Source organism: Mastacembelus armatus, chromosome 11 (assembly GCF_900324485.2).
Source record: "Mastacembelus armatus chromosome 11, fMasArm1.2, whole genome shotgun sequence".
NCBI classification, from domain to species: Eukaryota; Metazoa; Chordata; class Actinopteri; order Synbranchiformes; family Mastacembelidae; genus Mastacembelus; species Mastacembelus armatus.
Genome location: NC_046643.1, coordinates 21,239,364 through 21,265,700, shown reverse-complemented (window position 1 = coordinate 21,265,700; position 26,337 = coordinate 21,239,364). Strand labels below are relative to the sequence as shown.

At 44.1% G+C, this 26,337-nt stretch overlaps 2 protein-coding genes across 4 annotated transcripts in view; both read right to left on the bottom strand.

Annotated features, from left to right (window-relative positions):
* The window catches only part of LOC113126627 (zinc fingers and homeoboxes protein 2-like), an 80,294-nt gene extending 74,372 nt beyond the window's left edge, over nucleotides 1–5,922 (bottom strand). For 2 of the 3 annotated variants that reach the window (XM_026300747.2, XM_026300748.2), the window contains exon 1: nucleotides 4,784–5,097. The gene's annotated coding sequence lies outside the window, so the exon portion shown is untranslated. Of the gene's footprint in view, nucleotides 1–4,783; nucleotides 5,098–5,323 lie in introns of those variants that run through there. The other variant, XM_026300750.1, reaches the window with a different exon arrangement.
* Nucleotides 5,923–14,931: 9,009 nt separating this feature from the next.
* The window catches only part of col14a1b (collagen, type XIV, alpha 1b), a 103,139-nt gene continuing 91,733 nt past the window's right edge, over nucleotides 14,932–26,337 (bottom strand). The window contains 12 exon segments of the mRNA XM_026300943.1: nucleotides 14,932–17,067; nucleotides 17,070–17,326; nucleotides 20,733–20,888; nucleotides 21,066–21,143; nucleotides 21,580–21,768; nucleotides 22,161–22,227; nucleotides 22,608–22,643; nucleotides 24,571–24,642; nucleotides 24,932–24,985; nucleotides 25,063–25,116; nucleotides 25,492–25,545; nucleotides 25,808–25,903. Of these exon segments, the coding sequence (XP_026156728.1) occupies nucleotides 17,044–17,067; nucleotides 17,070–17,326; nucleotides 20,733–20,888; nucleotides 21,066–21,143; nucleotides 21,580–21,768; nucleotides 22,161–22,227; nucleotides 22,608–22,643; nucleotides 24,571–24,642; nucleotides 24,932–24,985; nucleotides 25,063–25,116; nucleotides 25,492–25,545; nucleotides 25,808–25,903 (1,137 nt within the window). The 3' untranslated portion in view covers nucleotides 14,932–17,043.

Sequence of the window (26,337 nt, the reverse complement as noted above, 5' to 3'; positions counted from 1 at the left end):
CAACACGCTATTATCATCGAGATCAATACTTTTCATCAGGTAACACTGCCCACACACACACACACACACACACACACACACACACACACACACACAGAACAGGACCAGTCGTCACACAGGCTGAGCCACATCAGGTGCAGATGTTAAACCAGGTCTGGTGCTAATCAGTAAATCTCACACACTGATGGCGACACCAGCTGATCAGTCGTCCTTCAATTAGCAGAAACAGGAAACCGGATGTGAAGGAATTAACGGACCGTGTTTTTTGGGTCCAGGTCCACGTGGTCCCCAAAGAAACCTCTGTGCTGCTGGAACAGGCTCATGAACCCAAATCTCAAACAGGTCTTTCTCTGGACTGAGCTACATCAGACTAATCAATTTATTCTCACTGTCTTGGAGTGGATTTGTTTAATCCTAGTTCCAGTCCTGGGAAATCAGCGACATGAGGCTTTTTACAGTCCGGAGCAATTGGAGCTTGAGAACATCGTCTTCCTGCACAGGGGCCAGAAAAATGGCCCCAAAACCCCGAAGCTTGGAGGAGACGGATACAGCTCCAGGAATAACAACTTTTAAATTAAACATTTTTCATTAAAGATTAATCTGCTCATTATTTTCTTTATTAACTGATAAATTATTTTGTCTTTAAACTGTTAAAAACAGTGATGTCCCACAGCCTGAGGCGACGTCTTTAAATGTCTTTTGGTATAAAATCCACAGATATTCATCTGACTCACATTTAAAAGCCCAAACCAGCACGTTTGGCATCTTTGCTTTAAAAAAAATAAAAATCTAATTCAATTGTTTGACTAATCACTGCAGCTTCTCTTCTCCAGGCTCTTTAAGGCCAAACACAGAGAGGAGCCGGTTTCTTTAGGACTCATCAGTGCCAGGACCAGACTTTTTCCACTGGGTTCACCTGAGCACAGTCTCTTCAACTGCCCTGAAAAATGAGTTCACTGTTTGAATTACTGCTCAGATTAATAACAACATCATCCAGCAGCTGCTGCCACAGAGTCGGAGAAGAAACTGGTTCAGGGAAACGGTCGACAGCAGGACTAGAACAGCACCGAGTGTGTGGGCACGTTACCGCGGGAAGTACTGCAGTACTGCAGCCTGACGGATACTACTGAGGCTGGTACTTCATATCTGGGAGTGGAGCTGCCTAACATCATCAAGTCCTCTGCTTAATCCTTTTTAGATTAATTCGCTATTTAATGTGGGAAATTCTTCAAATGTCGTGTTGGACCTAAAGTCCAAATCTGCAGATATTTTTAGTTGACAAGGAGATTCTGTCCTTTAAGAAGCAGGAATCTGAGGAAAGTTTCCAATTTGTTTTCCTTTTAACTAACTAATCAATTTATCAGCTCAGTTTGGGAGATTAAAAAAATCCCATTGATCCATTTGAACATGAGCACTGTCAAAGATCCCTTAGATCATTTTGTTTAAAGTGTTTCAGAGTCGACTTAAATCTACTTCGGTATTTCTGTGCCAACATATGGACTGATACCAATATATCTGCAATAATCCGTCGATATATCAGCCAGTTCATCAATGATGCTGCAGCATCAGCTCCTGGACGTCACCAGACTGATGTGCAGGAAGAACACGGGTCATGGATTTGGACAAAACAACCGATTGGATCCAAAATAAGCAACTTAAGTAAATAAGAAAATCCTCGTCCATGTGTGAAGACCTTTTCACAGCAGGACCAAATATTGTCGCTAAACTTCCAAAAGCCCGATTTCACGATGTTTAATAAAAAGTTTAAACGCTGAACGTAAAGTAAAACAAATCATTCAGACGAGGAACCGAGAACAGAGGTGGTTAGAACCCAACTGAGCTGCAGAATCAGAGTCTTTGTCGTGTGTGTGAGTCACGAGAGTTAAATCTGGTCAAATGGGGAACCCTGGTGTTCATGTTCACACAGACTTCGACCCCCAAACGCTCCCGGCCAACGTGGAACATGGGCTGGGTCCAACAGCAGCCGTGCACGTCAATACAGCAAATATGTGTGTGTGTGTGTGTGTGTGTGTGTGTGTTGAGTTTCCTCATGAAGAGATCCAGCAACAAGGCTGGGGGGGGGGGGGGGGACACTAACACACACACAGTGATTCTGACCAGCCCATGCTCTCTGGTAACTCGACACACACACACACACACACACACAAAAGAAATCACTACCACTGCCACTTCACTCTTACACACCCACACACACACACACACACACACACACACACCTTCCCAAACACCCACAGCCTCTCACTATTTTATAAAGGCCCAATCACACTGAAAATACGTGTGTGTGTGTGTGTGTGTGTGTGTGTCTATGGGAAGTAAAACCTAAAACAAAATGAGAGGAATAAAAGCATGAATGTGTGTGTGTGCATCATGCAGCTGTCATGCATGCTTTGTGCATGTGTGTGAAATAAAAAGCAGTTTGATAGAGCGACAAAGAGTGTGTGTGAGTGTGTGTGAGTGTGTGTGAGTTCCGGCTCGTATAGCTGTCATAAACCCTCATGAATGAAAGCCACTGAGGGCAACACAAACCCAGAGCGGGCTCCATTTCAATCGCCACAAATATTAAAAAAGCATGTGTCGAGTTGCAATTCTGGGCAATAAAAACCAATGATGTGAGCAGTCGAAACGATGAAATAAAAGCTCTGTGTGTGTGTGTGTGTGTGTGAGTGTGTGTGTGAGAGAGTGTGAGAGTGTGTGTGGAGGGTTGACAGGTCAGGTGGCAACAGCAAATCACAGCTGCACTTCCCTAGGAACCGGCAAAATGTGTGAGAGTGTGTGTCAAATAAATAGCAGCGTGTCAGAGCAGGAAGAGGAAAAGCGAGAGAGAGAGTGTGTGTGTGTGTGTGTGTGTGTGTGTGTGTGTGTGTGTGTGTGTTGGCGTTTGTGACAAATAAATAGCAGCCAGAGAGCAAGCGGGCGCGCTCTGATTCGGAGACTGGCAGCATGACTGACTGATCCCTGCATCCATATCATAGGATTAAAACGCCCGACACGCCTGCGACACAATGGCAGCAAAACACGAGACAAAAAAAGTCGGTCAGGGGAAAAAGGAAACGTGATTACGAACCAGAACAGACCAGGGGAAGATAATATTAAAAAAAATCTGACACACTTTCAAAGCACAGCCGTCACGGGAGGAGGTGGATGTTAACGCTGTCGCCGGGCAGCAAAGACGGAGGAGCCTCCCTCCGAAGACGAGCCAAGACTCGGGTCTGGATGAGGATGAAACCTGCCCAAACGGAGTTTGCACACCTGTGAGTCTAAGCACTGCAGAAATCTCCCTCCTGTGCATCCAAACTGCACCAAGGAAAAACAAACAAACAAACAAAACAAACTTTCTTCATTACAGTTTACCGAATGGGGTCAGAGGTCACCAGGCTTGTAGGGCCCATGTAGTTTCTCGGGATCATGTGCGACGAGATTTGGGGAGAAGACAGACCAGGTGGTGGACTCAGAGAAGGCTAAGTTTGAGGTTTTATAGCAAATAGATCAATAAACACACGACATGTCAATAAAATCACGTTTACTTATGCACAATGTGGGTCAACACACCAGCCAGAAACCAGTTTGTACACTCAGTCCTCATAAAACAGCCGGACCCTAAAGACCACGTGGACTGCAATTCAAACTAAATGTTCACTGCCAGACTATGGAAACCAGTAGAAAAACCAGCCTCTAACTGGCAACCAGTCAACGTCTGCTCACCAAACAGGCAACCAGCTCCCCCCCCCAGCCATATCACATTAAACCAGCTGAACCAGGCCAACACAGTCCCGTGTCCTCATATGAACCGGTCCAAGTGCCAAAACCACCAGTAAAACTGTCTGGTATCAAACTAAAGGGCAGTTCGCTTCCACCAGGGCTGCCGTACCGTGTGTACACCCGCGGTCCGGTTCTGTGTAAAAAACCCACAAAAAGCGTCACGGACTCTTGTTTAAAAGGCTCGACCCGGAGTCCGGACGCGAACCGAGGCTGCGTGTCAGAGAAACAAGCAGTCAGGACCCGGCCCTCCGTCAGCAGCCTCCGCTTCACCTCAGATGACCCGGGCAGCCAGACGGGCTGTCTGCTAGCTTAGCCCCGCTCGAACCGCGCGTACGGCGGCACCGCCGCGCTCCAGCCGCCGCCGCGACCCGCACCGAGCCCCGCTGCTCCGACGCTCGACACGGGGAACGCACCCGGGGATCTTCCCCCGCTCGGCGCGGCGGGGAGGACCGGGGGGGAGGGATCCGGCCAAAACAAACGCGTCTCCCGACACGAAGCGTAACATCCAGCCACGTTTGGCGCCGCCGTGTGCGGGGAGAGGCTAACGCTAAAGCCCTTAGCCGCGCCGGGCTGCCCGGTCCTAGCCCGGGCTAAGGGCTAGCGGCTAGCGGCTAATAAATTCATTATTTCACCGGGGGTGGGGGGGCACGGCAAAAGTTGGCCACCGAGGAAAAAACAAGGAGCCGGATGACATTCACTTGTCTGACAACTATCCCGAAATACCTGTCGCTCGGACGCCAAAGTTGCCTGACAGCCCCGCACCGAGCACTTTGGCTGCAGCCCGGTCCGCGGAGCTCCGCTGGCCGCAGAAAGGTGATTCCCACCCGGGCAGGCTGTGATGGAGGGGACGGTCGCTAGCAGCAGCAGCAGCAGCCTGGGCACAGCCAGCCAGGCGGCTAGTCTGGCTGCAACCAAGCCGCTTTAATAACTTCACTTTTGCGGTGACTTTGGTGAAAATTCCTGCCCAGGAGTTGAAAAATAAGAAGTTTGCCTCGTGTCCTACCTGTGTGCGGTCTGTGGCCGCAGGTGCGACGCGCTGGAAGTGGATTATTCCCAGATATCCAGAGTGGAGCGGCGCGGGGCGCATATAGCTAGCGCTGGTACAGTAAAGAGTGTAGCATAGCTAACCTAAAGACAACAGAGGAGGAAAAACCTCCTCGTTGCTCATAGGGGGGATCGACGACAAAAACCACATGATCTTTTACGTCAGCATATATTTGCATAGGATGCCAAATTTATGTTGCGCGTCCAGGTGACGTGAAAATGTACAGAAAAGTTGGATTAAGGCGCCGCGGGGCGCTGGCGCGGCCGCTCGGGCTGCGGTGGAGAGGCGCACGGCGCGGCGCGGACCCGTCCCCCCTTTTTTCCCCGCAGCCTCGGGCCGGTGTGTGAGGACTCGCGGCCCCGGATGGCTGCTCGGAAAACACCGCCTCAACTCTCCAGAACATTCAAGAAGGAGCGCGCAGCACACCTGCGCCCGGTTTATGGTGGTTCTGTGGCGCCGCTTTTACCTGCACCCTCACCCCCTCATGGCGCCTCTCACCTTTAGGGTCCTGGTTTTTATTCTGGCCAGTCATGAGTCCGTCCATACCCACATGTCCCGCTGCAGATGTAAATGCATGTTGTGAGGGGAACCAGCACGAGAACCTCAGTGTGTTTATTCTCTCTAACACCTGTTTGATCCTCAGCTGACAAACCGCAGCTCGTGTCACACCGGCACCGACTGGAAACCCGACCCGGTTCTGATCGGAGCCGGTGTGGGACTGGGGGGAAAGTTTCCCGGTCTGCGTTTCATCGGGCTCGTGTATCTTTGATAAATGCTTCTTGTTGGAGCTGATCACATGCAATAAATGTAGAAACGTCCCCTCGCACTGCTGTGAAAAGATGCCGGACAGCGCCACCTACAGGCCGAGCTGGGAACTGCGCCCTGCCCGTCGCTCCTCATCGTATATTCTGGTGATTTTCTGAGTCCAAGACCTGGAGTGAACTTTTACATAAGACGATGGGAAAGAAGTTCTGACTAATGTCCCAGTGTTTGTCTTCACTAAGTCGCTTCAACACATTTGACTCAGTTTAAATATGATTCATTTGTTACAAAGATCGTTTTTTTAAAAAGAGGATTGACTCTGCTGATTTTTTTTTTACTCCGTTATTTAGTCTTTTTATTTCTTTTACATGTTTTGTTGAATGAGTTCTTGTCTGATATTGACTGTTTACATCGTCCTGCCTTATTATTCAGTTTGCCTGTCTTCTGTTCAGCACCTGGACCCAAAGGTACTGTCCAACATGTTGGACCAAAGGTACTAACCAACTAAAATTTGACTGATTTGATTAAGTTTCGTGCATCAGGACTTTAACCCTAAAATCTCCAGAACAACTTCAGCTCTGGAGCAGCAGAGTTTAATGTTTTTAATCTATATTTCATTAGATGGATCTTGGTTCTATCACTGTTGGTTTAATAGATGGAAAAACTGGACCTTGAGGTTTAGAACAGGAAGTTTTCCAGGTGTTTCAGTAAATGCATCACATCCCGACGTGGCCTGGTCTGTTTCAGCTCTCACATCTGACCCGAGTTTCTCGATCGCAGCTGCAGGTTTTCATCCTCTGAACCAGACACCTGCGAGTCCCCCACCAGTCCAAAGTCCAGCTCACTCAAGAAACCGCTTGTTAGCTGCAGATTTTCCGAGCATCACGGACACACTGTGTTCAGATGTGATGAAATAAGGAAAATAATTCAAGGCCTTCAAACCAGGGTTGATGCCACAGCCCCAGCTGTCTTTGCAGAAGAGTTGTCTGCAATAGGAAGCTCTTGCCAGTGTCTCCAGAATACACAATCAGGTAATGTTGCCAGGCAAAAGTGCCAGCTCTAGCCAATAAGCAGTTTTGGCCAACATTGCTTAGCAACAAAAGTTAAAAACTGAACCACTCAAGGCTCAAAATAGTCTTTAAAATAGTAATCAGGAGCCATGGGTGTCACAAATTTCTGCAAATGAAAAAGCTTTGGAGGCAACAGCTGCCCTGCTGGAAAACCAAGTAAAAGTTTGTCTCTGGTTCGTTTCCTGCCCGGACTGAAGGGTCCTCAACAGCATCAGGACATTAAAATGCAAAATGTCCCAACACGAGCCTACACAGGAGCAAACACACCCAGCCACAAAAGACTGCACATACAGAGACGTGAAATAAACAATAAATAATCTGTTTGTTGTTCTGTGTCTTCTCTTTTGGTCATTTCGTGTTTCTTGTGTCACTTCGTAGTAATTTCAGGACTATCTGTAGTAGTTTTTCATGCCTTTGTGTCACTTTTTGGTTGTTTGTTTGACTTTCCAAAATAAATGCCAACAGTCACTGCTAACAGAGGCTTTGGTCCAGGGCCCTCTGACCCAATGGGCCCCTGGTCCCGTGCCCGTTGAGTAATCCTCCCAGGCTGACAACATACGAAAGCCGTGACCTCTCACACAGTGAACTGAGAAAAGTGAGTTTTGGCCCAGAACGAGAAATAAAAGCTCAGCTGAATGAAACCACAGGAACCGTCACCTTAGTGTATTTATGTTTTTATTCCCGTTCAGTCATTCATCAAGTGGCCATTTCAGTGTTGCAGACCACAATAAAATGTGTGACACACCCCTGGGAGACAATCTGCATATTATTGTGGTTGGAAAACCAATCATGTGTCTGTAAAAAGAGACATCATAAAAAGGGGTATCAGAAACACAAAGGAGGCTTTTAGCAGGTTTTCAGTCACACAGCAGTTCTGAAAGTCAAAACACAAACCAAATTACAGATGGAAAGACTAAAAACATGACAACAATCTGCAGTCCTGTGGTTTTTCTGAGGCTGTGAGTTTTCTCTTTTGTCTTGTGACAGGAACGTTCGCCACCACTGGCCACCTTCCCACAATGCATCGCATGAAGCCGCCTGAAAAGGAAAAATAAAAGTCATTATTTGGTGTCACACTTCAGCACACTGTGGCGGAGCGGTTGTGCAGGAGGCTTCGCCGCTGCCTTCAGGGCACAAAACCAAATACGTCAGACAGGCTGCGTCTGGAAAAGTTGAACAGGTTTAAAAGTGACTGTGGGTTAAATACATAAAGGAGGTTTGACTGAAATCCAAATCAAATATTTATCGTGTCATTAAAATGATACAGTTATAATAAAAACACAAAAAACAAATCATCAGAGGGTTAAACATAAAAGAAGCAGCCGCAGCTAAAAAGCTCTTAGTCCGTGAGTCTCTGGACGGTCCTGATGAAAAGAGCAGGACATGTGAGGACCGGCTGGAGCACAGACTCAGATCGATGTGGTGTCTGATGGATCGTTCCATTGTCCGAAATGTGGGGGGCTCTCTATTCCAGCATCTTTTGTAGCTTCAGAAATGACAGACCATTATGTGGATTTTGTGCAGTGATTGGCCCGGTGTGAAAAAAAGGTTTGAACTCCTCTTTCAACCACGTTTTAAAAATTTCTTCACACAACTGTGTCTGTCACGTCTTGTGTGAACAACACCATGAACGTCTTCCAGGAGACGCTTGTCAGGAGAATCTGCTGTGGACGTGCGTTTCACTAGCAGGCGTTTCTATTATTTTGTCTACACCGTTGATATCACCGAGGCTAAACAACAGAAACATCGGATTCACTGCAGGACTGTTTCACCATCAGCTTGGCGTTCCTAATAAAGTGGCCCCCGAGTGCTCTAAGGTGCACAGTGTCAAAACGCATCAGCTGCAGATTCATGCACCCTCAAGGTGGCCTGTCACCACAGGTCAAAGGTCAGACCAACTGGGGTTACATGGACTGCAGACACCAACCGAACTTTAAAATGTTCACCACACCAGAGTTTGGTATCTGATGTGACCTGATGTTACTTTTCATATTCGCATCCATCCATCATCTGTACCCCCTTAGTCCTAACCAGGGTCCCAGGGACCTGCTGGAGCCTATCCCAGCTCTCTTTGGGTGAAAGGCAGGGGTCCACCCTGGACAGGTCCCCAGTCCATCACAGGGCCACATAGAGACAAACAACCTCACACACTCACACTCACTCCTATGGGCAATTTAGAGTCACCAATCAACCTGACATACATGTTTTTGGACTGTGGGAGGAAACCAGAGTACCTGGAGAAAACCCACACAAGCACAGGGAGAACATGCAGACTCCACACAGACAGGCCCCTGAGGGGTTTCAAACCAGGAACCTTCTTGATGTGAGGCAACAGGGCTAACCACTAAACTACTGTATTGACATGTGAACGTAAACCGTTAAAACCAAGGTTAGATATGATTTTATACCACATTTATTCAATCCTTTCTCTGGTCTGTCACACTTTCTGATGCTGCATCGTCCTGAACCAGTCAGGCGATCTGACCGACACATCCAGCAGCTGCTCTGATGTTCTCCTTAAATCTCAAGTACCCAATAATCTGTCTCCTCTTTTGTTCTTCTTCTCCTGCAGGTTTCAGATGAGCTCAGCTTGGCTCCTCTTCTTCTGTGGTGCTCATTAGTAAATCACCTGCCTCTCCACGATGTTTCACGGTCCTCCTTGATGCTTTATTCATCACAAGGAGGAGGACAAGAGCAGCACGCTGCCTGGACGCATTTACATACAAATGAACTGAGGATTCGTTAATACACAGACACAGGCAGGGCCGTCCTCTGCTGCAGTCACTGTCAGTAATTACAAACATCAGCGCCTGAGCACAGCGTCAGCGTTAACTCTGTGTGTGTGCGTGTGTGTGTGTGAGGAGTTTATCAGACTTTGTGAGGTTGATCGTGCCCACTTGTTTACACACGACCCGTCTTGTGAGCTGCAGAGGGAGGGAGGCAGGAGTTTTCTGCTCGGCTGCCTCGTTTCTGTTTTGCTTTTTGTGTTTATTCAGATTCAGAGCAGAAGCCGAGATGCTTCACCTGCTCTGCATAATAACACCCAACCCGAAGCTCGGGGCTCATTTACACACAGACGAGTGTTTGGGTACTAACAGGATCAGGACACAAGGGCAGAGGGACAGGTCCGTTTATGGAGACTGGGCGTGAAATCAAATAACATGCTCCACTTTACAGATAAAAAAAAATCCTAATTTCTTCAATCAGTCCTGAGTTAGGATCACATTTTCCACCAGACATGTACAGCAGCTTTACAAGAGCGTCTACCTGCAGGCAGGTTAATGTTATCACTCCATTTAATGGCCGCTGTCTGTTTGCACACCCGTAATTAGTATAAGATGCAAACGGCACCTACCAGTAGGCCAGAATGTGCAGCTCTCCGACACGTGTCGTAATCAGGCGACTGCAGCAGCACAGACATCATGACTGAAACACTTTCACTGTTATCGTCGTATAAGGAGCATCCAGGTCAGGAAGGGGGTCAGGGGGAGGTCAGGAGTCTGCTGAGGAAGATCATGTGATGGGATCGAAAGCTGCTAAAGAGCCATTGAGTGTTTTCTCAACATGTTCCAACATCAACAACAAACCTCAGATTTATGATCACACAGGTTTGTGTACTTTACCTTGGACTTTACTACATGTCAGAGCCAAACCTTGTACTTTTCAAATCAAAGTACATAAGGCAGTTAACGTCAGCTACCCAGCGGTATATAAAGTACTTCAAATCAGAAGTATATAAGGTAGTTAACGTCAGCTACCCAGCGGTATATAAAGTACTTCAAATCAGAAGTATATAAGGTAGTTAACGTCAGCTACCCAGCGGTATATAAAGTACTTCGAATTAGAAGTATATAAGGTAGTTAACGTCAGCTACCCAGCGGTATATAAAGTACTTCAAATTAGAAGTATATAAGGTAGTTAACGTCAGCTACCCAGCGGTATATAAAGTACTTCAAATTAGAAGTATATAAGGTAGTCAACGTCAGCTACCCGGCGGTATATAAAGTACTTCAAATTAGAAGTATATAAGGTAGTTAACGTCAGCTACCCAGCGGTATATAAAGTACTTCAAATTAGAAGTATATAAGGTAGTTAACGTCAGCTACCCGGCGGTATATAAAGTACTTCAAATTAGAAGTATATAAGGTAGTCAACGTCAGCTACCCGGCGGTATATAAAGTACTTCAAATTAGAAGTATATAAGGTAGTTAACGTCAGCTACCCAGCGGTATATAAAGTACTTCAAATTAGAAGTATATAAGGTAGTTAACGTCAGCTACCCAGCGGTATATAAAGTACTTCGAATTAGAAGTATATAAGGTAGTTAAAGTCAGCTACCCAGCGGTATATAAAGTACTTCAAATTAGAAGTATATAAGGTAGTTAACGTCAGCTCCAACATTAAAGTGATCAACACAATAATCATCAATAATTAGAATCCAATAATATCAGATCCATTCATGTGAAATGGGCCATTCTGCACAATGAGTACTTTTACTTTGGATACTTCAAGTACATTTGGATGCTGGTACTCCTATAGTTAAGTAAAAACTTGCAGACTTGTACCCTGTGGTATTTATACTGTTACTGCAGTAAACGATCTGTGGATTTATTCCACTGCTGCCTCTGGCTACAAAGCAGCTGATGCTTCCTTCACTTCTTGATCTTGTTTACGAACAGAAACATTTTTCCTGCATCTCTGATGTTTCATAAACCAAATACGGACGTTAAACCATCAGCTGATGCTAAAGTGTCACAGCTTCAAACCTCCAGCTCACATGACAGAATACTTATAATATTTCATCTGTCAGACCGATCCCACTCTGAGCTCATGCAATGAACAGCACGTGTCAGATTAAACATCTGTGGTCATAAACGTCACGTGTGTTTTTGTTGTACATCACCTTCGGCACATGAGGGCAGCACTGAGTCGGTGTAGAGACAGCGTGTTATCTCCGCAGCTCAGCGTCAAAGGTCATAGGTCAGTGCATGGTGAAGGTAAAACCCCACGGCTCAGTATTTTTCTAAACAAACGTTCTGACAGAAACTGTGAGACACAAACAAATAAAGAAAAGTGACGGAGAGAAAGAGGAGCAGTCGAACATTTGATATGTGATATCAGGTTTCTATTCCAATACAGATCAAATCCAATCAAAGAGCGAAATTACAATCCCACTTTAACTGTAGAGCTAATTATAATCAACCTCGCTGCACCGAACACTGTAATGACTGTATTTAACCACTCTGAGCTCTTCTGATGATGACCGGCCATCGTCAGCGTCCTCCCACAAAACAGCCACAAATATTCACACAGGGACGAGCAGAGAGGACTGACAGCTGGTATCTGGGGCTTTTTATTTTTGTCCTTTTGCACTAAATAAACATCTAGTAGTAGTTTAGCGCTGTCTGTTCACTGGAAAAAACTGCAAACTCCCATGCCCCCTGAACTACACAGTGTGCCCTCTGCACTTTGTTCCTCTCAATGTTCAGGCCCGTTTCCCTCACAGCTGCAACAGCCTTTAACAGCGCGATCTGTGGTGCAGCCTCACTGTTTACCATCCACAAGCAGAAACAAGGCTGAACCTGAGCGCCAGGCGGCGGCTGCCACTTCAAACACGGATTTAAAAAGTGATCATCATAGTTTTCAGGCTGTTTCGCAGCTTCACAAACATCACACATCAAATAAAGAGGCATCCTGGGGAGGGAGCAGCAGGGGGCTTTGTTTCACCTGAGGGGGGAATTAAACTGAAGAATATTAGTGTTACGCAGAGCACGCACTGAGCACATTAATTAATGATTGTTATTTGGTCCTAAGCAGAAATAAGACAAAGATGCTCCACTCCTCTTTCAACTCTTCTTCCTCTTCTTCTTATTAGGTCTTTCCTTGTTTGTTTTTAACTATAAATTCCCTTTTTATCCTCATGTAGTTGATCATTTTCACTCTGCACGACTACATCATGTGGAAATATCCTTCTGCATCATTAAACATATTTTCTCATTATTCTGCCTGACGGAGGTGGGAACTTAGACAATCCAGGATCTTGACTAGGGTTGGAAACATGTCTTGGACTTGAGCAGTTTGGGTTGAACCCACAGTCAAAGTATCAGCTGATTCCAGCTCACATTTTTCTTAAAGGTTAAATCCAGAGAACTCAGCTTTGCTTCGCTCAGAAACAATAAGGACAATGAGAAGTTCTGGGCCAGTTCACCTTCTCAGCTCCACATCCCTGTCAGAAGGTTGATTTGGAATTATTCATGAGATGTTGGAGGATATCTGCATCCTGGATTTCCACTAGGAAAATCCTGTTGGATTCTGCTTTGGTGAAGTTCCATGTTCTCAAGATGAGTTCAGAGTGAACACAAACAGATTTGACAGGCTCATTCATGTAAGTTCACTCCAGGTGCCTCAAATCAAGTCGAAGATGAAGCTGCAAGATGTTTCAGCACAAGGACAGAAACCAGATCCAACTGAGGAAAAGCTGGAGTTCCACCTGAGTTATTCCTCAACAAACCTTGGATCTCAGAAACAAAACTGACACATGTGATGGTCAAAACTACAACCATACTGGGCGAGCTGTGAACAACACGCTGTGTTTAATGTGCGAACTAAATTCTTCTGGTGCGTTTGCTGAGTCTCTGGATAACAGCAGATCAGCGGAGGGAAAAACGATCCTCACACAAACAGCAGCTGCTCGGATGCAGGAGGTTCCCATGGTGACGCATGAGGAAAGATGAGCTCAGGAAAAGTGAATGAAACACACACACACACACACACACAACTAGTCTGGTTCATCTTCACACACAAGAGGCTCCTCACTCTGCACGCTTCCACTTCCTGTTTACACACACACACACACACGCACACACAGATCGAGTCATGTCAAAGTGAACTGTACGTTTCTCTCTGGCTGTGCAGACACATTTTAGTGCAATACCATCATTGTGAGGACATGCTGCCCGGGCCTCACACCTGTTTCAGGACTTTTCAGACCTGGTTTTAGGGTTTGGTCAGAACCAGGTTTGGGTCAAGGTTGGAGTCAGATGTAGTGGTGATTGTTAATGCGTGGGCTACATTAGTGTCCTCACAACTATAGGAAGACAGACAAGTGAGAGCGTGTGTTTCTGAAAACCATCACTTCCTGTTAACACACACATTGATTTACGTGACAGTGTGTGTGTGTGTATGACTGAAGTTCTGTGACAATACAGCTACATGCAGTGGCAGTTTAAAAAACGGGGCTGATGGGAAATGCGGTTTGAGTTTAGAGACACACACGTGCAGAAAGCAGCAGCGCTCGGTCTCCGCCTGCGTTCTCTGGTTCAGTCAGTACCTTATTAATAGGAGCTGTTTGCTGCTTCTGGAAAACAAAACTGACAACAGGAAGCTGACTAATACCAACACTGTGGCTTAGACAAAATGAAAGTTGTGGAAGGTAAAAATAGACGCACATATGTATAAAGACATATTTAAAAGAGCAGACCAGAACTAAAGCCATCTGCTGTGACAATTATATAATTATCATACAACACAACAAGCTCTCTAACTAAGCGGCTTCTTATTTTAATGAAACTACAGAATAAACAGAAAATAAGAAACAGTAAAAACTATAAACACTGAAATTGAGCTTCCGATAAAGGAATAATTGTTTATCTCCGGTGTCAGAGGGCGGGTACCATATGAACAGGCATCAGACTGATACAACTTTAATGTTAAGATGAAATTTCTAATGAAACATTCACAAAAAGCTGCAAATGCCACGTTGTCTGTCGAGCAGCTCGAGGTTCAGGCTGAAGGAAGTGTGTTCTCTGCAGTGTGTGTGTAGTGTGCCTGTGTGTTGAAGCTGCGAACCACACCCACCCCCACCCACTCGCACAAAGATGGAGTTTTTACAGAGAAACCACCAGCTCACACTCTGTCGCTCTGTAACTTCCACTTTCATCTTGAAATAGAATTACAGTGATCAAGTTTTAGTCGCACTTCCCGATTCACAGAATAACACAGACAAATATCTGACATTTCCCCCCTCAGACTCTGACTGTAGGAGAAATAGTGATTTTAGTTGAAATCCTCCTTTTATCCACCTGCCTGGGCTCCACAGTGACGTTCCAGCCTGCTGCTTTCCAATCAGCTCCCTGCAGCGTGCAGCTCCAAAGTGCCTCGGTGCTCGTCTGAAGGTTCGGCTTCCTGCTCAGTCCCACTTTAATTAGGCCTCACAGCTGAGCTGCGCCACCTGCTGAGGGACAGCGACACATTCACAGTCCACACACAAACAGCAACGGTTCCACTTCAGTTTTATTGTTCTGAGAAAATCAATACCAAGTAAAAAATAAATTACTTCCTTGATTTTATTTTTTTTTAAACATCCTGGGTCAGAGGTGTGGAGGGAAACTGTGGCCTCTTTCATTCTGTTCCCCTCTCAGACCAGAAGGTCTCAGAAACACTGAACTCAAGTGGCTTCAAGTGAATTGAAACTGCGTGAATTTCAGCCAAAGAGAAAACATTATTTCAAAAAGGAGGCTCACTGTCTTCCAAATAACTCGACTTCTTTTTATATAATGGATCTCCAGCAGTGAAACAAAAGTAAGAAATTAAACACATACATGCAATTAAACACATTCCAACTTCAAACAGACTGAGCTGCTGCTTCTGTCACTGTTTCTGTCAAGTTTCTGCATAAAAGATGAAAACTCTAACAGGTCCAGCTTAACTTAAATTAGTTTGGTGATTAATGTTACGGATGGAGGAAGATTTATTCCAAACACAGAAAAATAATATAAGAATAAACTGAGGGGGAAAGAGCTGTCAGTCTCGCTTTAATCTTTGTCAGATTTGTTCTTTGTTTAATGCCTCGACCCCAAAGTCTGACAGCTGACAACAAAAACCTGACAACACAACAAAAACACGTATACATAACAACTCCCTCATTTTAAGCTGTTATAGTCTGTGTTTACAACCTTTTTCTTTCTATTAACCTTATTATCAGATACAGAGCAACACCAGCAGCTTAATACTGTAACAACTGTGTGTCCAACTAATCCATCTTTACGAGCGTTTGGCTCTATGAGACTAAACATGATACAAAAACATGCAAAACCTTTACATAAATTATTGTTCTGCTCTGAAGCTGGAAACTACATTGTTGTTACATCAGAATTAAGAAGCAGGTTTATACAATAACTGTTGGGCTGCAAATGTTGGGAGTACTCACTGCAGATGGTTTAGGTCAGATGATCTGCAGGAAATCATCATCTGTATATTTACCGTACTGAAGGTTTTTGGCCGAGCGTCTGCAGCTTTAATGATGAAGAAATACTCATAGGGACAACGGGGACTGCATCTCGCAAACCCGACCAAAGGTGTGTGCAGTTCTGGAGTCGACAAGCTTCATATGTGCAGAATAACAGACCGACAGCCTGCTCTGAAAATGCCCTGCACCAAAATAAAGACGACCTGGCAGAAATTCTGAGAAACAATAATCTCATGAAGTTGATCATTTCATGGAGTCCACATATACAAGTTGCTGTATTTTGTAGTGTTGGTGTTTACTTGCAGATGTAAAGCCAGTGGTTAAATCTGGCACGAAACATTTTCCTTGCGTTTGATATAATCATCATTTCTTTACAGTCTGAGAAATCCATAAAAAAAAAAGTGTTTCCACCTATATAAAGCATCGATAAAAAAAACTGAATAAGCAACAGAAAATACTATAGTGTTGTGATGTTGTTATATGTTTGGAAATCAATACGTTTGTGGTGGAAATGTTAGCACAGATAAAATCTCATTGTGTTGTATCTGAATGTAGTGTAAACCTTTGTCTTCACTGTGCAGCCACTGCACAGACACACCTGCAGGCGAATTCGACACCAACCAAACCAAAACGTCTAAGTGACATCAACAGGTGTCAGGTGTGTGTCCTGACGTCAGCTGAGCTGTCTGCAGTCATAAAACTGAAAGGCTGAAATTAAACCTCAGAGTACACACAGATATAATTCCTGGTGTGTATAAATCTGTGGCGTTGCACTTAATTCTTTCCACTGCATTTTGAATTTTCTTCCAGATTTCGGAGGCACTTAACCAACCCGGTAAACAAACGCAGCTGCTTTTCTCCAATACTCTGACGACAAAATGTTTTAGGGACTGGATCCATTTTAAAGCAACTGTCTCTACTGAGACACAATCTGAACAAAACAACATCAAACTCTTTTCTTGAAGTTAATTCATTAGCATAGATGAGATAGTCCCAACCTGACACCCCCAGCCCATCCCCTCTATAACGTCCTTAAGAAATCCTCTACATCAGGCACTTGTTGATTAGTCCGTGAGGGCTCCAAACCGCCCATTGAGTAACAGCAAGCAGCCCTCCGTCCTCCAATCACCTCCTCTCAATTAGTTAGTCCAGGCGGCGTCTCCGTTCCTTTCTTTAGTCTCCTCTTTGGCCCAACTCTCTCCTCCTTTCCCTCCAGGCTCCGGGAGCTGCGATGGACGCCGGGAGACCTCAGCTCGATGTCGTCCAGGGCGAGTGCAGGGTCGTCAGGCAACACGGGCCTTGGGGCTGGGTAGTTGGGCTGGTAGTAGTGGTACGGGTCGTCCTCCTCAACCTCGCCGTAGTTCTGGAAGACACTGGGTGGCAGTTGGACTGCGGGAATAGCGTCGCCGTCAGTGACATCCTCTGTGTTGCCAACCAAGCAGTCAGAGGACCAGCCAAGCACACCAGGCAGACAGTCAGTGCGAGCCCAAAACAAACATGGCCGACCCGCCACCACAGGAAGCAGTGTTTCAGATCAGTTTGAAGGGTTTTGATTGGGTTAGCAGAGGAAGGGGGGCGGGATCAGAAGGAAGGATCAAGAGACACAGATGAAAAAGGGTTACCAAAGGTTATTGAGGTTTTGAGTCAGGGTTACCAAGGATTACCAAGGTTACCAAAGGTTATCAAGGTTTTAAAGCCAGGGTTACCAAGGTTACTGAGGTTTTGAGTCAGGGTTACCAAGGGTTATCAAAGGTTACCAAGGTTTTGAGTCAGGGTTACCAAGTGTTACCAAGATTACTGAGTCAGGGTCTCTAAGGGTTCCTACACGTTACAGAGGTTACTGAGTCAGGGTTACCAAGGTTACCAAAGGTCACCAAGGCTATTGAGTCAGGGTTACCAAGGTTACAGACTTGGAAGCTCAAAGGAAAGTTAAGTTTAGAACTGAAAGCTGCAAATTAAACTTTCAAATAAGTACAAAACGTTTAGTTTAATGGTGAGAATTAAGGTGCAAAAATTTACCAGGCATTTATTAGATTTACCATCTTTTAACTCACATTCAAACTCACAATTTAAGGAACTTTTCGGGAGGTATCTTTCAAATGAAAGGTCTAAAGTTAAAAACGTGCAAATTTAGTTGTCGTGCAGCTTCAGGGCTTTAGGAGCTCAAAAGGATTGTGTTACAGGAGTTTATTTTAGGTCAGTAAAGAGGCATCAGATGATCGTGATCTAGAAGAAAAAGTCAGAAGATGATCGTGTCAATAGAAGTTCATGTGAGGGATCAGTCCTTTTTAACAATTAAAGGATAATTCTCATCATTACATATTTTTTATTCTCAACTTCCTTTTTTGTGTTTTTCCCAATAAAACACTTTTAATCTTTTTATGTTTTAATGTATTAAGTGCTGCAGCTAATGTTCGCTTTAATGTGATTAATCTGCAGATTATTCTTGTTTAACCAATTAATAGGTTTGTCTATAAATGCCATAAATCTCTAAAAGTCCCGTTATACTCTCTGACAGCATAGTTACATCTTAAAAATGCCTTTTTTGAAAAACCAACAGGATCCAGAGATACTGTTTACTATCATTATCATCATCCATATTAAATTACTAAAACAATTATTCCATTATCAATTTTTTTTTTTAAATCAATCGACTAAACCTTAGCAGAACCTAAGCTGCCACTAAACTACAAGTCCCTGCTGTTGTTTGTGGACGTGGCTCAGTAGTCACTGAAATGCTGTGGCGAGGACAGGTTGTAAAACAAGGCGGTGAGAGACAGACAAAGATGGAGAAACACAAAGACAGAGGAAAGATGACAACATGCAGATGTTACTCACATGACGACCCTGCAGGCTGCCAGCTGCACAGCACCGTTTAGACTGCTGTGTGACCTTTAACCTCAACATACATCACAGATTAACACGATCATGCATTTAACGATGAAAGATGAAGCATGTAGGGTTTTCTTTGAATTATACTACATTCGGAATGAATGGAATTAATATATTTCCAGTGTTTAAAAAAAAGGTGTTTTCTGTATGTGGCAAGAACTAACACTGTTGTCTGTATTACTCAAAGTGTCCTGGATGCATGTGATGAATCCTGCGGCGTTAACTGTGAAGCTGTTAAAATATAATTTCCCACGTGTCTTTTTTTTTTGTGAAAGGCTGAGAAAACACAGTTTGAGTCATTTGGGCACTGGTGAACACATTCACATGTGACACAAAAGCTGCTAGCAGTACTTTTACGTGAATTTCACAAACTCATTTGTCGCACTTTGAGTGTAGAGCTATACGCAATGTGTGATACATGTTTAAGAAAATCCTTCATGCTGCATCTTCCCAGTGACTTATTAAAACCACACTCTTTGTGCCGAGAGGTCTACCTGAAAACTCTTAGTGCATCATGTTAAGATGCAGAATTCAGTCTGTGATTTGGTCACACTGTGCTTATTGTTGGCTGCTCCTGCACTCAAGAATAAAACAATGCTCAAAGGGTCTTTTCACACATTTTTCTCACAGGGAATGTTTTCGAGGCCTTTAGAAAGTTTTGGTTTTCTCTGTTGAGGGTGAGAATCAAACACAGTGGAGGTGAATGTAATTTTATATGTCGAGCTCCCATCATCAGAACTGACATTTAAAAATGGGCGGTAGTGGCTGGTGAGTCAGTGATATCGTGGGTCACAGAAATATGGGTGAGGACTATTTAATAAATTACTTTCTCCCTCCTCCCTCTAATCTCACACACCAGGTAAGAGAGGTGTACTGTAGGTGGAGGTCTGCTACAGCTATACCAGAAACCAGGTGTTTCACTTAGCTTAGCACTGGGAACACTGGGAAACAGCTGCTCAGGTTCTGCCCAAAGGTATTAAAATCCAGCCTGAGTGCCATTAAATTTCATTAATGAACCTGCTGGATCTAGTCTGTTTAATGTGCAGTGAAAAAGTGTAAGAACAAGCAGTTACGTTCTGGACTATTTCTTGGCAAAGTGCAGGCACTGTCTGGAGTCTAATTATCACCAACTGTGATCACATGGACAATATTTCCATATATTTATTTTGAAATCATTATGACTTGACTCTTCGCAGTCTGTTCCAACTGAGGTGGTCACATGATGCATCCTTATTCTGATAGGGCTGTAATTCCCATCATTAGCATGTAAACGTAGTTTGAAAATTTCCGAATCACAATATACAAGTCACATTTCTCGTGTTTCAGAGATGCATCCTGAGCGCACACACTGCTGCTGCTAAAACTGAATTCTGTATCTTAATTGTGATGTAGTATTTCAAGGTGGGTTTCACCTTCAAATACACTGAGTGTGGGATGGAGGAGCTTCAGTGACATGCAGACATTTAACTCTGTGGCAGCTTTTCAACATGAAAAGCAACCGAATGAATTAAACGCTTCACTCAATGACCTTCGATGCAAAAGACACATTCAACACTGAAATTCTTTCATGCTCAGTTACACAGTGCACAATGTCTACATATTGAAACAAGCTGATGGCTTTTCAGTAAGATATATCTGCTATGAACACGGGTTATTTCAGAGTCAGATACAGTAGAAACAGGACAACTGGAGACTGAATGGGAAATTTTTATCTTATTAGAATGAGGTTAAATGTCTGTTAACTCAGTTAAACTGTCAAGTGTCCCTGCCTCTTCATTTTCAAATGATGCATCAGTAACGTGGATGTAAACTATAAATCCAAACTATTAATATTAAATATTATTAAATAGTTCTTGATCCAACTAGGTGAATGTTTATTGGCTATATGCTAGCCGTGGCGCTGCATTTAAACCACGCTAGGTACTATGTACCATACCTCCAACATTGTAGCCCATACAGGAGTTCTGGTCACAGTAGCCCGGTGGCCCTGCAGGGCCAACAGGTCCAGGAACTCCAGGCCGACCAGAGACTCCAGGATTTCCAGGTCGACCTGTTGGACCCTGGCTGCCAGGTCTGCCCTGCCCTTGGGGACCTGGGGGGAGGAGGAGGAGGAAGAGGAAGATTTCAATCGACACAATCTGATTTTTTTGGATGAATATTCAAAATTTAGCCACTTTCTTCCTTTGCTGTTATTATTACTGTAATCTGCAGCACCATGTAGAGAATTCCTGTGGAACAACATGGCACAGCCTGACATAGTTTAATTTACCGGGGGGGCCTGAAGGTCCTCTGGGGCCTTGGACTCCGACACCTGGAGATCCCTTATCGCCCTTCTCCCCTGGTTGACCTGGACACACAGACAGACAAACACATGTAGAACAGGAGTGTGATATCTTATAATTTCATTGTCTGATGATTTTGGTGTGTATGATGTTTTGATGTGCTCAGGTGGGTTCCTGTCAGGTAAATCTGTCCTTTCACCGTGGTCACATTTTTGTATCAAATGACATGTTTCTGGACATTCACAATGTTTTTTTCCTTTAGAATCAACATCTGAATCGTTCTGACACCACTTATGATTCTCAAACCTGCTATGACTGTAACCTGGTCTAAAAATCCTCCTGGTCCTGCCAACCAGTGGTGACCAGAGGACAACAGCTCACTGCATCAGAGCTGTGTGTGGTCACAGACACATCACACTGCACCTGACAGTGCATCTGATGTGCCCATACGGGCTGGTTCAGGCTGGACTTATCCCCTGTTGGTTGTCTTCACTACTCTACCTCTTTCTCCTGGTTGGCCATTCTGTCCGTTCTGTCCTGGGAAACCAGGTCTTCCGGCAGGTCCCTGTTCTCCCTGGGGGCCTGGCGGTCCCTGACGGCCAGGTTCTCCTGGGGGTCCTGGCACAGTGCGGATGGACACGGGTGGACTGGGTGCGTGGTTGAGGATGGAGTTGTAGCGCGCCATGTGACCTGAAAATAGGAAAAGAGAAGACATGGAGGGAAACATTGGAGGTGATGTGGGAAAGTGTGAAAACTGTAATAATTAAAGACAGAACCAGGTCAATAAACTTTTTAATTGTCTGGATCCTTTCAGTCAAAAAGTGAACATAAGTGAAACTGCTAAGGTTTGAGTCTAACACAGTAATCTTGTCTTTCTGTGATAGAGCTGGAGAAAGTCAGTGTGATTAACAACACGTTATGTTACAAACGGAGCCAAAACGCTGTGGATGGCTGAGCGTGAGTAGGAGTAAGCAGAGAAAAGTTTGTAATTTGGTTCAACTGACCCTTTAAACCTTAAATCAAGGCCCATCTCTGAAATAACCCTGTGAAGAAGAAATGAGAACCAGGCGATTTGTACTCACTCTGAATCAGCTGCTCACAGACCTGCCGGGCGATGTCCTGAACTGATGCTGTCGACTGGAGGTCACCCTGCAGATGCACAAGCACAACAACTGTTTCTATTTTTTAGATTTTTATACTTTCTGCACTGACTTACCACGAAGGTTCAACTAATAGCCACATTTTTCACAAACACTGTTTGGTAATGACACACGGTGTTTGTGTAGACCAAAAGATGTTGAGCTGCAGCTTCAGAGCTAGTTCTGAAACAAGCTGATCATCATCATTTTTCCAGCTGTGATCCTTTTACATGCTGCTACTTCTGCCTGTGTGAACGCACCTCAGACTGACACACACAACTTGTAGACAGTCATGTTATAAATACGTTATCACATAAGGAACACAGGACCTGACATTATTGTCTTTGCACGTACAATATTAATTTTCCTGCCTGATAGACAAATACTTACCCGTTCACCTTTCTCGCCCTTGCTTCCAAGAGGTCCCTGCAACAGCGAAGGAGACATGAAAATACACACAAGCATCAGAAAGTCATGAAGGATTTGAGTCTGTGTTCAGATTTTAGGAACTGTAGTCCAGTCCTTATTTTAAAGACAAAACACAAAAACATGAAATGAAGGATTCATCCTGGTCAATAGTCACAGCCAGAAATCTCTTCTCTCTTCAACACCACAGCTCCCTGATCCCCACCGACGCTTTTCTCTGAACCACTTTGGAATATTTTACTTACCGTGGCTTTTATTAAGCGCCCCATACATGTTTGCTTTCAGCACGCTGAATCAAATCTACTTCAGGCATGCTGTTCGACTTTTGATGATTTTTTTTGAGCCGTTTTTATGTATCTCATAAAACAAACAAAACAAGAAAATTCAGACAAGCAAATACAAATCAGTTTCAGTGCTCAGTTTGACAGCTCTTTCTGCAGTTTCAGCTCACAGTACTGGAACCTGGAGTTTTCGAATATAAAACATGCAAAAGGTAAAACGTAGAGGGATGGCTGAGGAGCTTAGTTGTTTTTTTTACCATCTTATTTTTAATAAATTACCAAACTCAGACCTCAGTGAAGATAAAGTGGGATCAGTGCTGCTGTCAGATAGAATCCACGAAGGCAAAAACACACAAGAGGCTGGAAAAAAGTCAGAAATTTCAGCTTTTATCTTTTAAAAAAACCCTTTCTTTAACGCCCCATTTGAGCCATTAAAAAACAATCGTTCTAAAAACAGTGGCACATGTTCAGACAATAGTGTGGTAATTAGTTAAGGAAGGCTCTTTGTAGTCCACCCACGTATCTGTAATTACATGCCTCAACAACATTTTATCACACTGATGCAAAGTAATTTGTCAGCAGTTTGTATCACCTCCCACAGAAGCTCATTTCTTCTGTGGCAGTGCAGTCAAAATGTGATTTACTGCCTGTGAACATTTCACTTCATCGGGGATAAATGCCAAACAGAGAGTGGTCACATACGGGGATAAAATGTTAGGCACACAACACAAACTGCACAGTCTCCTAGCATCTGTTTTCTATTGCTGATGTATAAAACAATATGGTCAATGGACTGGACTTGTTATTTTCACAAGCAAAGCCCTGCACACACACAGATGGTGGTGGAGCTGATATGAACGCCTCTGGCCTGTTAATCAGGTGCACTTTAATGTTCAAGTGTCCTGCCCGAGGACACTTCAACACACCGACCGGAGGAAATAACCACATCCTGTTGAACAGATGAGCCCAACTTACTACCTGAGCTCCCACCTGGGCTGTTTCACTCTGAGGTTTCTGTTTATCGTTTAGCAGGGTGGGAGTTTCTCTGTGCTTCAACAAGCGATGGCAGAGCTGTGGATCTCTGGGTATCTCAGTCTAAACTGGATTTGGATTCAGGCTGGCATGAGTCCTTTTAAAAGGTTTCTAATTACCATTTCACCCTTTTCCTGTATGACACATTAACAGTAACTTAAAATTCATGATAGATGTTAATATAATACAAAATTAATGGCGTCAGTGTGATGAGGAAAAATCTCAGTTGTCTTACATGGAAATATTTAATAATTAGCTGCTCAGACACATGATGCTTCTACACATGCCAGGCTAGAGAGGAGCACAGCGTAGGGAGGTGAACCTTTTTGGTTCAGGTGATGATACCTGTCCACTGTGTTACGTTCTGTACCACACAGTGAGATCCCAGACTTGCATCAAAGAAGCGGACGGAGCCTCAGACCAGACAGGACAAACAGACTCTCTCACTGGACTCTGATTTTGTCTGACATGAATTCCTGCCTACTTCAGGATATTTATACACCACGTGTGTGTGGCAGCTACTGTTTCTGCTGCACTGTGGCAATGGGAAAAACAAAAACACACCTGTAAACTCAGACCAGAGAGGAAACAGGTTCATCTCCTGACAGACTTACCGGTGGTCCAGGTTGCCCCTGTTTTCCTGGGGGACCTGTGTTTCCTGGGGCCCCTGGGGCTCCTGGAGTCCCCTGAGGAGACACAGACATACAGAAGAGGAAGAATCAGTCAACTTTATTAACCAAGTACATTGACACATGTAAAGAACTTTACTCAGGTGCTGTCAATACACTTAACCAGTCTTAGAGCAAATGAACACACAAAACATGTAGAAATAAGGCCATGAAATTAAACAAAGACCATCTCATACAGAACAGTTACTATATTACAGGCACCTGTACATAGTTACTATATGTATCACTTCAACAAAGTTATTCATCTACACAGGAAATAAAAAATCTGAACGTCATGATCACTCACGATAGTTCCCATGGGCCCCTGTCTGCCCGGCGGGCCGTCTTTGCCTGGCAGCCCCTGTGAAGGAAGAGAGCATTAAATGTTGGTGTTTGGATGCATGAAGTGTTCAGTTTTAATAGTTTTCTGAGACTCACTCTGGGTCCTGGAGGTCCCTCTCTGCCCGGAACTCCAGGTCTGCCAGCAACTCCCTGAAACAGAGAGCAGAGGTCAGTGCAGGCCACAGTCAGAAGAGTCTGAATCTTCACACATAAATGACTAATTAATAATTTATGATTTATTAACATGAATTCCTACTTATTATTATGGAGGCAGATTATGCCCTAAAATGTTGAGGAATCAAAATAAAGGCAAGCACTTGTCCGGACGCAGCATGACATCCTCTGATATAAAACAGTTTGCTGAAGTGTCACAGTTACAGGGCACCGAAAGATTTGAACGTGCTGCATCTTTATTCAAAATCAACAAAATATTTTGTTATTCTAGTTACTGGTTATTCTTTACAATCATGACCCACAAATCTTTTTTGTGATTAACAATGTGGACTGATTATTAGTGAATTTTACCTGTGCTCCTTGCTGTCCAGCATCACCTTTCTCTCCTCTCTCTCCTGCAGGCCCCTGCAGAGAGAAAATAGTACAAATTACAATGTTTTGATCCTATTTACAGTGTACTGAACATTGGTGTATACCGAGCTGAGTCTAAATGATGTTAGAGACAGAAAAATGAATGTAAGGATATGTCAATATACTCTTATATAAGGCACTATACCTTTCAGAAATATATTAAGAAAACAGAGGATGTTAAAAATCAGTGAGACTGGCAGTACTATTACATTTACACTGGTCAACGTGATTAGGCAGTGCATATCATTCATCTTACTGGGGGTCCCAATATGGAGCGGCCACTAGGTCCCTGTGGTCCAGGAGGTCCCTGAGGTCCTGGTACACCTGTATCACCTACTGGACCAGTCGGCCCCTGGAGAGAAAGAGAGAGAGAGAGAGAGATGTACAAAAGATGTCAAAGACAGACTGTCATATAGGGAAATCTATAAAAATAACAATATAAATTAAAATGAATTTATAAAGCACCTTTAATAAAATTAGAAAGTTCTTTACAGTGTGGTCTTGTAAAGCCTGATGTGAGGTCGTGTGAAAGATATTTCTAAAAACTGACTCAAACCCTGTGACGCACAAAAACAGCCAGGTATTTGCCTCACCTGTCACACGTTACAGAGTGTGAAAAATATTCAGCCAGCTTGTGCTCCAGCAGAAAACAGATAATATTTCAGGAGGACTTTCAAATAATCATGGATCACTGCTCTGCTTCAACCAATGTTGGAACAATGGTCAATTCCAAACACATCAAACACAAACTGTAATAACTGAGAAGATGAAATGGAGCAAACAACA